The sequence below is a fragment of the Salmo salar genome, chromosome 12 (assembly GCF_965601325.2).
Source record: "Salmo salar chromosome 12, fSalSal1, whole genome shotgun sequence".
In the NCBI taxonomy this organism is placed as follows: domain Eukaryota; kingdom Metazoa; phylum Chordata; class Actinopteri; order Salmoniformes; family Salmonidae; genus Salmo; species Salmo salar.
In genome coordinates this window covers 6,396,585-6,409,891 of record NC_138302.1, presented here as the reverse complement: position 1 = coordinate 6,409,891, position 13,307 = coordinate 6,396,585, and the positions used below count along the sequence as shown (strand labels likewise).

Sequence of the window (13,307 nt, the reverse complement as noted above, 5' to 3'; positions counted from 1 at the left end):
GAGCTCACAATCACTGACGTCGTAATTCCTCTCTGCAGTGGACAGTTTCTTAGAGTAAAATGCACACGGGTACCATTTCTGTGGATTACCCTGTCGTTGAGACAGAACTACCCCCCCACGCCCACCTCTGAAACGTCCACCACCACCACAAAGGGTATCGTGGGATCTGGGTGTTTGAGCAATGGGGTGTAGATGAAACGTCCCCTGAGTAGACAGAAGGCCTCGTTGGCTGCTGGGCTCCACACAAACCTACGGGAACCAACCTTGAGGTGAGAGGAGCGGCGATGGAGCTGAAGTTCCTAATGAAACGGTGGCAGAAGTTGGCAAACCCCAAAAACCATTGTAACCCCTTTATGGTGGTTGGGACTGGCCATGACCTGACCGCATCTACCTTCTTGTCGTCCATCCTCACTCCCTGCGGGCTTATTTGGTAGCCTAAGAAGGAGACAGCCCTCTGATGAAATTGGCACTTCTCAGCCTTGGCGAACAGGTGGTTAGCCAGGAGGCGTTGCAGGACTGCTCGAACGTGAGTGATGTGATCCTCCAGGGTAGCCGAGTAGACCAGGATGTCATCGATATACACGACCACCTGGTGTCCGAGCATGTCCCTGAACACCTCGTTAACGAATGCCTGGAACACTGACGGAGCATTGGCTAAGCCAAATGGCATCACCAGGTACTCGTAGTGGCCAGACATTGTGCTAAACGCAGTCTTCCACTCATCCCCCTCCCGGATGCGGATGAGATTGTAAGAACTCCGCAGGTCCAGTTTGGTAAAGAACCGGGCCCCGCGGAGCTGTTCGATGGCTGCCAGCACCAACGGAAGAGGGTACCGATACTTCGTGGTGATTTCATTGAGTCCTCTGTAATCAATGCATGGACGTAACCCTCCATCCTTCTTGGCCATGAAGAAGAAACCAGCCGACGCAGGAGAAGTGGACGTGCGGATGGAACCTTGTTGGATGTAATCCCTCTCTGCCCTCCGGGGGAGGACGAAGATACATTTAAAACAGCCATGAACCCCTCCATATGAATCTAGCTCCTTCTCTCCTCTCTCCCAGACTGCCGTGGCACATTCCAAATGCCCGCACAGTCGGCAGAGAAATAACCGTGGCAACCATGGCCATCTCGGTGGTGGGAGCTCCCATCCGGTGCGTAAAGTAGAGGGAGCACTGAAATAGGAAGCCACGGCATTTAAAATGGGATGCCGTCGTATTTATCTGGGAGGGACAAATGGGCATCGCTGACCTGAGCGGGTTGCTGAATGGGCTGTTTTTGGTAGCTCGACTGATTGTAGAGTATCCTCCGGGGAAAAACTAATTCTGATTGGCAGGGCCTGGCTCCTCAGTGGGTGGGCCTATGCCCTCCCAGGCCCACCCATGGCTGCGCCCCTGCCCAGTCATGTGAAATCCATAGATTATGGTTTAATGAATTTATTTAAATTGACTGATTTCAGTCTATGAACTGTAAATCTGTAAAATATTTGAAATTGTTACATGTTGCGTTTATATTTTTGTTCAGTATATATTGAAAGCAGGTGCTTCCACACAGGTGAGTCAATGTGCTAACACTAGGTACCAGAATCTCGCAGTATCCCTTTAAAGCCACAGTGTAAGATGTTTACCATCAAAGAGTGGGCCACCAACAAAACATTATTACCAATGGATCAAATGCAGCCTATGACATTGATTGAAATACTGCAGTCCTCAATATATATTATTATAGAGCTCTGCTCAGCCTAAAAACATGACATTATCTATTATTATAGAGCTCTGTTCAGCCTAAAGACATGACATTATCTATTACTACAGAACTCTGTTCAGCCTTAAAACATAACATTATCTATTATTATAGAGCTCTGTTCAGCCTAAAAACATGACATTATCTATTATTATAGAGCTCTGCTCAGCCTAAAAACATGACATTATCTATTATTATAGAGCTCTGTTCAGCCTAAATACATGACATTATCTATTACTACAGAACTCTGTTCAGCCTTAAAACATAACATTATCTATTATTATAGAGCTCTGTTCAGCCTAAAAACATGACATTATCTATTATTATAGAGCTCTGCTCAGCCTAAAAACATGACATGATCTATTATTATAGAGCTCTGCTCAGCCTAAAAACATGACATGATCTATTATTATAGAGCTCTGCTCAGCCTAAAAACATGACATGATCTATTATTATAGAGCTCTGCTCAGCCTAAAAACATGACATTATCTATTATTATAGAGCTCTGTTCAGCCTAAAAACATGACATTATCTATTATTATAGAGCTCTGCTCAGCCTGTAACATGACATTATCTATTATTATAGAGCTCTGCTCAGCCTGTAACATGACATTATCTATTATTATAGAGCTCTGCTCAGCCTGTAACATGACATTCCATGAGAGCAAGATTCTAGTTGGAACTCTACATCTTTTGTTTTTCAAATTACACCAAGATTCTTTTTAAATTAGAATTTGTTTCTAAACTGGCCTCAGGTTGAGGGATCTGATTTAGATTTAACCTCCTAGCAAGAGAGTAGTGGAGGTTTCATTCAGTTCTCTCTTTAAATAAACACTGTCTTTGGCAGGAGAAAGACCAGACTCAGAGGAACCAGAGACGTCCAAACCAGCAAGACGACGCAACTGCTCCCACTGCGGAAAGGGTTTTAACCAGTTAAGGGACCTGAAAAGACATGAGAGGACACACACAGGTGATAAATCTTTCCAATGCTCCCAGTGTGTAAAAAATGTTTCCTCATCAGGGTGCCTGAAAAGACATGAGAGGACACACACAGGAGAGAAGCCTCATCACTGCTCCCAGTGTGGAAAGAGATTTACTCAGTTAGGGAGCCTAAAAATACATGAGAGGACACACACAGGGGAAAAGCCTCATCACTGCTCCCAGTGTGGAAAGAGTTTTAACCGGAAAGAATACCTGAAAGAGCATGAGAGAATACACACAGGAGACAAGCGAGATAAACCTTTCCAATGCTCCCAGTGTGGGAAGAATTTTTCGTTGTTAGCGATCCTGAAAATACATGAGAGAATACACACAGGGGAGAAGCGAGATAAACCTTTCCAATGCTCCCAGTGTGGAAAGAGTTTTAACCTGAAAGGACAACTGAAAAAGCATGCGAGAATACACACAGGGGAGAAGTCCTACCACTGCTCCCAATGTGAAAAGAGTTTTGCCTGGTTAGCTGACCTGAGAAGACATGAGAGGACGCACACAGGAGAGAAGCCTCATCACTGCTCCCAGTGTGGAAAGAGTTTTAATCAGAAAGGAAAACTGAAACAGCATGAGAGAATACACACAGGAGAGAAGCCCTACGACTGCTCCCAATGTGAAAAGAGTTTTAGCCAGTTATGTCACATGAGAAGACATGAGAGAATACACACAGGAGATAAGGATGTAGGCTGCTGAACAGTGAGACATAGGACAGATGAAGGTCCAATACATGGTGGGACAGTAGGCCCCAGAGACTCTGAATGTTTCTTGACTTTCCAGTGTTTTCCCTCCTGCATGTTTTATAAAGGATTGTGTTTGTGGATTTGTTTTCTGGGTGCAGGATTTTGGTTTGTGCCCAATGCACAGCTGATTCAAATAACCAACTCATCATCAAGCTTTTCTTATTTGAATGGGCTGTGTAGTGTTAGAGGACCTGAAATCACATGAGAGAATACAGAGGCTTTGTTCTCACTGTTGTTTTTGACTGAGAATTGTTCTGATTTTTCTCTTTTCCTTTAAGTTGTTGTAATGTTCCGGATTCACTGACCTTCATGTCTTAAAGTAATGATGGACTGTCGTTTCTCTTTGTTTATTTGAGATGTTCTTGTCATAATATGGACTTGGTCTTTTACCAAATAGGGTCATCTTCTGTATACCACCCCTACCTTGTCACAACACAACTGATTGGCTCAAACGCATTAAGAAGGAAAGAAATTCCAAAATTAACTCATAACAAGGCACACCTGTTATTTGAAATGCATTCCAGGTGACTACCTCATGAAGCTGGTTGAGAGAATGCCAAGAGTGTGCAAAGCTGTCATCAAGGCAAAGGGTGGCTACTTTGAAGAATCTAAAATATATTTTTATTTGTTTAACACTTGTTATTTCGTAGTTTTGATGACTTCACTATTATTCTACAATGTAGAGTATAGTTATAATTTAAAACTCTTGAATGAGTAGGTGTGTCCAAACATTTGACTTGTACTGTACCTTGTCCATAATATAGAGGCCTATGGGATATTCATTGAAGAGGTTAGGAAGGAGGATGGTAAATGTGATCTGCATATTGGCATACATTTGTATGCCTTCTCGTCTGTGTACCTGAAGATGCAGACACAAAAATGAGCCGTTCAGTCATTTGCACCCAATACAGCTAGCCTTCAACATATTCGAATCTCTTTGTTGATTGATATCAATTGAATTTAGTTAATTTTCTGTTTTAGAGGGGCCCCCGTGTTGAGGATCAGCATGGCTACAGACGTGAGTGCTACGGAGCGGTAGTCATTTAGGGGTACTATGATGGTCTGCTTGAAACATGTAGGTATTACAGACTCAGTCAGGGAGATGTTGAACATTTCAGTAAAACCCTTGCCAGGTGGTCCGCGCATGCGCTGAGTACACGTCCTGGTAATCTGTCTGGCCTCGCGGCCATGTGGATGTTGACCTGTTTAAAAGTCTTGCTCACATCGGCGTCGGAGAGCGTGATCACACTGTCGTCCGGAACAGCTGGTGCTCTCATGCATGCTTCAGTGTTGCTTGCCTTTAGCTCGTCTGGTAGGCTCGCATCACTGGGAAGCAGCTTGGTAAATTGACAGTTATGCCAGAAGCCTAGAGGGTTTTTTCCCAGGCGATAACAGGACTACACTGATAACTCCAGCTTGGTTCCTATGTTTCCTGGCTCCCGAGTGGGTGGGCCTATGCCCTCCCAGGCCCACCCATGGCTGCGCCCCTGCCCAGTCATAAGAAATCCATAGATTAGGGCCTAATGAATTAATTTCATTGAACTGATTTCCACACAGGTGAGTCAATGTGCTAACACGAGGTACCAGAATCTCGCAGTATCCCTTTAAAGCCACAGTGTAAGATGTTTACCATCAAAGAGTGGGCCACCAACAAAACATTATTACCAATGGATCAAATGCAGCCTATGACATTGATTTAAATACAGTAGTCCTCAATATCTGTTATTATAGAGCTCTGCTCAGCCTAAAAACATGACATTCCATGATCACCAGATTAGAGTTGGAGATAATATACTGTGTTATATCTGCTATGACACTTTTATCTAAAGCAACTTAGTCATGCGCGCATACATTATAACATATGGGTGGCTCCAATGGGAATCGAACTCAGGACCTGTGGCATTGCAAGCACCATGTTCTACCAACTGAACCACAAGGAGCTCTACAGTTGTTTTTAAAAACAAATAATTGTTTAAATTATTAAATGTTTGAACACTGGCTCTGATTTGGATTAAACTTCATAGGAAGTCAGTTTTGTCACGTGGAGGTTTCATTCAGGTCTCTCTACTTAAATAAATACTCTGTCTTTGGCAGGAGAAAGACCAGACTCAGAAGAACCAGAGCCAGAGACGTACAAATCAGCAAGACGGCACCACTGTTCCCACTGTGGAAAGAGTTTTACCCGGTTAGGGCCCCTGAAAGTGCATAGGAGATTGCACACAGGAGAGAAGCCTTTTCAATGTTCCCAGTGTGGAAAGAGTTTTACCGAGTTAGGGCACCTGAAAGCACATGAGAGAATGCACACAGGGGAGAAGCCTTACACATGCTCCCTATGTGGAAAGAGTTTTTCCTTGTTAGCAAGCCTGAAAAGACATGAGAGGATCCACACAAGAGATATGCTTTTCCAATGCTCCCAGTGTGAAAATTGTTTTTCCTTGTTAGCAAGCTTGAAAAGACATGAGAGGAAACACACAGGTGATAAGACTTTCCACTGTTCCCAGTGTGAAAGGAGTTTTACACGGTTAGGGAACTTGAAAAAACATAAAAGAATACACTCAGGAGAAAAGCCTTTCCACTGCTCCCAGTGTGGAAAGGGTTTTACAGAGTTAGGGAACCTGAAAAGACATGAGAGGACACACACAGGAGATAAGCTTCATCGCTGCTCCCAGTGCGGAAAAAGTTTTACCCAGTTAGCACACCTGAAAGTGCACGAGAGAATCCACACAGGAGAAAAGCCTTACCAATGCTCAGACTGTGGGAAGACCTATTCCTCATCACGGTCACTTAAAAGTCATGTGAGAATCCACGCAGGAGGGAAGAAGCCTTCCCCTAGTTTGTAAATTGATATATTTCACATCACATTGACTTAATTTCTTCTCCTAGTGGGTAAATTGATATTTTTTACATCATATTGACTTAATTACTTGTGTAAATTGATATTTCACATCGCATTGACTTAAAATGAACCAGAGAACATACACAGTGCTCCCATTGTCTCATATTGTTGACTGAGAATGTGTTTACTTGTTTATACCATATTAAATTAAATGGTACAAAGTATACTCAAACTGTATTTGAATGTTTTTATTAGAAAACATGAACTGAATATGGAGTATGTCAGATTGAATATAAAGTAGATCAGATTCCATGTGTTTAAATTGTCCTTTTTTAAACTCTATGTGTGTGTTTATCTGGGTGTGTCATTCCTCCAGCACTACAGATAATCAAGTGATATTTGGATGTGATGCATTTGCTCCATTGTTTACATTTGCATTGTTGGCCCACTCTGAAGATTTGCATCTTACAGAGTGTGGCTTTAAGGCAACGGTGTCAAACTCAATCAGCAGACGGGCCATATTGATAAAACAGCTAATTTGCCAGTCAAATCAAATCATGATGTTTATTATAACAGAAAACCGTGCCTATAACTGGCCCAAACTGGCCATTGATTTATTAGAAAACATATGGCCCTTTGTAATGTCCACGAATGTACATAGGATGCTGTATATAGCATTTTAACATATTAAAACAAAAGAGATAAATATCCTAATATCTGTCCAGCCTTTGCTGCAATGCTTGCAGATGTGCATAATATGCCCCGCAACACTAATCAAAAAGTATTTAATAAAAATAATAATTCCAAATAACAAAAAAAATGTAGCTACGGGTTGTTGTAACTGAAAACAATTTTTATTTAAAAAAAAAAAAGATTCACTGCATGTTTCACCGGTGCAGTTGAATGCAGCATTGCAGTATGGTGCCACTCTAAATGTCTTGTAGTTGATTCTAGACTATAATAATTCTAATTCTAGCTCTAATGGTGTTGTAATAGAGGGCCTACATATTTCTCCTTTGCATAGAGTTTTGTTGCAATTTTAATATTTTTTGGGCTATTCATTGTCAAGCTTATCTGCAACATTATAGTAGCCCAGGACTGTAGCATATGTCTGACACTTTCCCTCCGCTTACCGCTGTAAAAACGGGACACACAAAAGCAGCGCAATTGACGTTGAATTTACAGATGCGAGCACATCAGGCTGTAATTTCATAAAGTAGATTAATCAACTGTTGACTCATTTATACTCGCTTGTGTGTCCTATTCGGCCCACGGGCCTTGTGTTTGACACAAGCGCAAAGCCTATTAGCCACATTATGACTGACTTGTGACCATTGCCTTTAGTAGAACCAGAACCCCACAGTAGAGGTGTAGACATAATAAATGTAATAACAGAGTCCCACAGTAGAGGTGTAGACATAATAAATGTAGTAACAGAGTCCCACAGTAGAGGTGTAGACATAATAAATATAGTAACAGAGTCCCACAGTAGAGGTGTAGACATAATAAATGTAATAACAGAGTCCCACAGTAGAGGTGTAGACATAATAAATGTAGTAACAGAGTCCTACAGTAGAGGTGTAGACATAATAAATATAGTAACAGAGTCCCACAGTAGAGGTGTAGACATAATAAATGTAGTAACAGATTCCCACAGTAGAGGTGTAGACATAATAAATGTAGTAATAACAGAGTCCCACAGTAGAGGTGTAGACATAATAAATATAGTAACAGAGTCCCACAGTAGAGGTGTAGACATAATAAATGTAGTAATAACAGAGTCCCACAGTAGAGGTGTAGACATAATAAATGTAGTAACAGAGTCCCACAGTAGAGGTGTAGACATAATAAATGTAATAACAGAGTCCCACAGTAGAGGTGTAGACATAATAAATGTAGTAACAGAGTCCCACAGTAGAGGTGTAGACATAATAAATGTAATAACAGATTCCCACAGTAGAGGTGTAGACATAATAAATGTAGTAATAACAGAGTCCTACAGTAGAGGTGTAGACATAATAAATGTAGTAACAGATTCCCACAGTAGAGGTGTAGACATAATAAATGTAGTAACAGATTCCCACAGTAGAGGTGTAGACATAATAAATGTAGTAACAGATTCCCACAGTAGAGGTGTAGACATAATAAATATAGTAACAGAGCCCCACAGTAGAGGTGTAGACATAATAAATGCATTTCTATATCTTCGTAAATCTTTTCTACAATGGAGGAGGAATACCAAGATGGAGGAATACCATACAACAAATGTATTTTCGTTCGAAAAAGTTAATCCTTTATGTTCCAATAGCTTGTTCTTGTTAGCGCGTTCTGAAGGCTGCACCAAAAGTTCCGTCGTGCGCGGGACTCCACTTTCGAAAAAATGCATTTTTTTTTTATTTAGGTTCGTTCAAACGTCAAACGTTGTATAACATAAATCTTTAGGGCCTTTTTCAACCAGAGCTCCAATAAGATTCAAGGGGGACGATTGCATTGTGTTTCAAAACGTTTCGAAAGGGGAGGGTAGCCAGGGGCGCCGGCGTCATAATGGTGATGGCCCTCTCCGTGTGACCACGTTCCACTGCGTCTCATTCATTCAGTTTTCACAGTAGAAGGCTCAAATTACTTTGTAAAGACTGGGGACATCTAGTGGAAGCAATAGGAAGTGCTCAATGAACCATTGCTCACTGTGTGATTTACAGGCAAACTGATGAAGTTGAGTCCGCAATTCAGAATTCCACTTCCTGTTACGATCGGTCTCGGGGTTTTGACTGCCATATGAGTTCTGTTATACTCACAGACACCATTCAAACAGTTTTAGAAACTTTAGGGTGTTTTCTATCCACAAGTATGAATTATATGCATATCCTAGCTTCTGAGTTTGAGTAGGAGGCCGTTTAAAATGGGCACGAATTTTTTTCAAAAATCGCTGTAGCACCTCCTATCCTAGGCGAACAACAAGAGGTTAAACTCTATAAAGGGTATGTATCTATTACATCGATAAACAGTCATCTTATTAATCATTATCTCTTATCATCATTCTGAACAGTCGTAACCTTCTTGGATCAGCAAAAACCCCAGCCTTACTCATGATTCAGTACTAAACAAATTGGTTTAATTATTTATTTACTAGCTAACTAAATAATAATGTTCGGTCAGAACCAGCCCTCCTTAGGAAGGTTGTTGGCCTTTCAGTGGCAAGCTCTATGGCTCCGATTGTCCGAAAGAGATCTCCCCTTTCCTGTCTTCTACTGTTGTTCACTCTGGAAGATAGCTAGCCAGCCATGTCGACGTAGTAGGATAGTCTCACTTAGAGGAGCTTTTCTAGATATTTGACTCAAGACAGCTAATCAGCTGTCTCAGAGATTGTCTGGGAGGTGAGCTTCTCGCCTACACCTCGTGTTGATTATTCAGGATTCAGACCACGATGGACAAGAGCTGCAGCTCGCCGTCTCTCTGGTCTAAAGGAAGGTGAGTTTATTTCTTCACCTCGTGTTGAGGTTCAAAGTCCAAACCATTTCAAACATGTGGCTCCTGCCTCACATTTCCTGGTCTAATGTTAATTTTGTTGGCAATACTTTTGATGCACTCTCGTCAAAAGGGGATTGTTCCGTTAGTCTGACACGATCTCCAACCTCATTTGGGGCGTGGCTATTTACTTATACACAGTTTATAGGAGATAGATGATCTTATACCTCCTAATACCTCCTAAAATCAGATTCCTATCTTAACAAAACTACTGTCATCATTTGTCATATTGTATGTACAACAGATAAAGGGGATATACTTTCCAAGTTACAGTATTTTGTCCGTACAGTTTTTAATGACATCACAAAATGAAAAGCAATATTACATTCATTTTCCATAGCTCCCCACTTATCATGATCCAAGATGGCATAGCTTGCTACTTCCCACTTATCATGATCCAAGATGGCGTAGCTTGCTGCTCCCCACTTATCATGATCCAAGAGGGCGTAGCATGCTACTCCCCACTTATCATGATCCAAGATGGCGTAGCTTGCTGCTCTCCACTTATCATGATCCAAGATGGCGAAGCTTGCTGCTCCCCACTTATGTTTGAATTATTGTTCCATTATTCACGTTTGACCATGTTAGAGTTTTGGCGGGAAAGGTCTTTGAAACAAAGGCACATTTCTATGTGCATTAGAAGAAGACTCTCTCCCCTTTATCTTCAACCTTCATTTATGACAGGGTGTGGAGGTGTCAAAATCCTCCTCTCACCCTCTGCGGGTGAGAGGAGGTCTGGTTATTGTCAACCATTGCCAAGCTGATCTGACCCATTGTGATCTTCACAGGACAGTCATGACATACACCTGTGCTTGCTTGTCCATCTCTTTAGTGGGAAGGTGTTTCATCTGTGCTAGCCCAGGTGATATTTAATAGTAGCTGGTCCAGGTGATATTAAATAGTAGCTGGCCCAGTGCTCTAGTGGTCTTGAGATGTGAAGGGTCAACACCTTTAGTTGACTCTACCTATTTGATTTCTTTTAAAAAAAACATCCTTCATCTGATCTTCCCTGTTTTTGTTTTGCTCCACCATTTTGGTTTGCTTCCTGTCTAAGTTTGGTGTGGGTTTTATTTTGTTTACCTCTTCTTAGGCAAATTTTGGTTGTCTTTTAGGTCCCAGTTGTTGTTGCTAGGCAACTTTCAGTGGACACCCCCATGAGTGTCTTTCAGAACCCCTCCTAAAACCCCACCTGTTTCGTTTTGGTAGTTGTCTGTGACTCTTTGTTCGTTCCCCCTTCTGTTTGAGCAGCATTACTTGGTTTTCTTGCTGGGGAACGTAACAGTTAGTAGCTAGCTCGAAGTGAACGTTATTTATACTAAACAAAAATATAAATGCAAAATGCAACAGTTTCAGTCAATTGAAATAAATGAATTAGGTCCTAATCTATGAATTTCACATGACCGGGAATAGAGATATGCATCTGTTGGTCACAGATACCTTTTTAAAAAAATGCCTAATGATCTGGTTACGGTATTTTTGTGCATTTAAATTGCCATCGATAAAATGCAATTGTGTCAGTTGTCCATAGCTTATGCCTGCCCATACCATAACCCCACCGCCACCATGGAGCACTCTGTTCACAACGTTGACATCAGCAAACCACTCGCCCACCTGACACCAAAGATGTGGTTTGAGGTTGTGAGGCCAAATTCTCTAAAATAACATTGAAGGTGGCTTATTATAGAGAAATTAACATTACATTCTCTGGTAACAGCTCTGATGGACATTTTTGTGCGTATGGAACATTTCCCGGCATCTTATTATAGCTCATGAAACATGGGACCAACACTTTACATGTTGTGATTAGATTTCTGTTCAGTGCTGCTTCAATTTTTACTTCCAATAAAAAAGTGACTCCAAAATGACAACATTATTTACCATTCAGTCCCTATAAGCAAAAAACGTAAAACCGAAACACAACCAAAACAAACTGCAAGTGCATGCAACAAGTTTAAAGAGTCACAAGCAAAGTATTGACTACTTTAATACACTAAGTAACATTTTCTAAAGACATCAATCAAATGTATTTTAAGAAGCCTTTTTTTTACATCAGCAGGTGTCACAAAGTGCCTAAAACCTCAGACCAACGATGCCCATGTAGAAACAAACACTTATAACATCTTACAATGGGGGGGACATTCATCGTTTTGTTTACCCACTAGGTTGTTTTTCAATGTTAGTTAGTTTGCTCCTACTGTCTGCTGCTAGTGAAGAGACATCAGAGATCACCATTCAATGTTAGTTAGTTTGCTCCCACTCTCTGCTGCTAGTGAAGAGACAACAGAGATCACCATTCAATGTCAGTTAGTTTGCTCCCACTGTCCGCTGCTAGTGAAGAGACATCAGAGATCACCATTCAATGTCAGTTAGTTTGCTCCCACTGTCCGCTGCTAGTGAAGAGACATCAGAGATCACCATTCAATGTTAGTTAGTTTGCTCCTACTGTCTGCTGCTAGTGAAGAGACATCAGAGATCACCATTCAATGTCAGTTAGTTTGCTCCCACTGTCCGCTGCTAGTGAAGAGACATCAGAGATCACCATTCAATGTCAGTTATATATACACACTAGATGAGAGGAATGGAGTGCTGTTTTGAAGCCACTGCGCCTCCATTTTGGTACTCCACCACCATTCTAAAAACTATTTAGGAAGCTATAGAAATGTATTTATTAATGTCTACATTTGTTGTATTCTATTACAGACACCTTCCTGCATACTTTTAAATGATATTATGTGAACTAAACACAGAGGACTATTTGGTCTAAATGGGGGAGGAGAGATGAGAAACACAGTGAGATGTAGGACTCTAGACGGATGAAACACATTTTGTCATGGACATTGAGGGTTTCCACCATTATAAAGCAGTCAACTGGGTGGGACTTTCCTATTGGTTAAGGAAGTATCACACGATTCCATCCAGGTCATCAACTGGGTGGGACTTCCTATGGCAGTGTTCCCCAACTGGCAGCCTGCGGGCCGAATTTGGCCTGGTTTTATTTGGCCCCCAAAGATTTCTGAGCAACAAAAACAGAAGAGTTTTTTTTGTGTGTGGGGGGGGGGTGGGGGGGGGGGGACATAAAAGACTGTAAAATCACCAGCTCCAAGTGATTTTAATTCAAGAAATCTGTTCCCAAGTATTCCCATGCATAATAGAGAGACACGTGATTGTATAAAAATGTAAGCAAGGCGGTAATTTGCAGTCTACAAATTAGTTGTATTTCTGTTCCGACACTCCGCACAATAAAAAAAATAAATCGGCATGCGGCTGAATCTAGTTGATGATCCCTGTCCTATGGGTTGAGGGAGGATGACATGATTCCATCCGGGTCATTGGGAGGAATCAGCCAATTAAAATGATACTTGCCAGCAAACGTTCCATAACTGCAGGTTAAAGTAAAATCACCAACCTTTACTTTAATACATGTTCCAACACCACCCCTCTAGGTGGCAGTATGCACCTTTTCATTTTGTTTTACC

The 13,307-nt window shown here is 41.5% G+C and overlaps 1 protein-coding gene across 2 annotated transcripts in view; it reads left to right on the top strand.

Annotated features, from left to right (window-relative positions):
- The window catches only part of LOC123723708 (uncharacterized), a 31,216-nt gene that overhangs the window by 10,935 nt on the left and 6,974 nt on the right, over window positions 1-13,307 (top strand). Inside the window, exons 2-3 of one of the 2 annotated variants that reach the window (XM_014130611.2) lie at window positions 2,588-2,710; window positions 5,565-6,538. The exons of the other annotated variant lie outside the window; for it this stretch is intronic. Of the exons in view, the coding sequence (XP_013986086.2) occupies window positions 2,588-2,710; window positions 5,565-6,310 (869 nt within the window). The 3' untranslated portion in view covers window positions 6,311-6,538. Of the gene's footprint in view, window positions 1-2,587; window positions 2,711-5,564; window positions 6,539-13,307 lie in introns of those variants that run through there. 2 annotated transcript variants of the gene reach the window in all.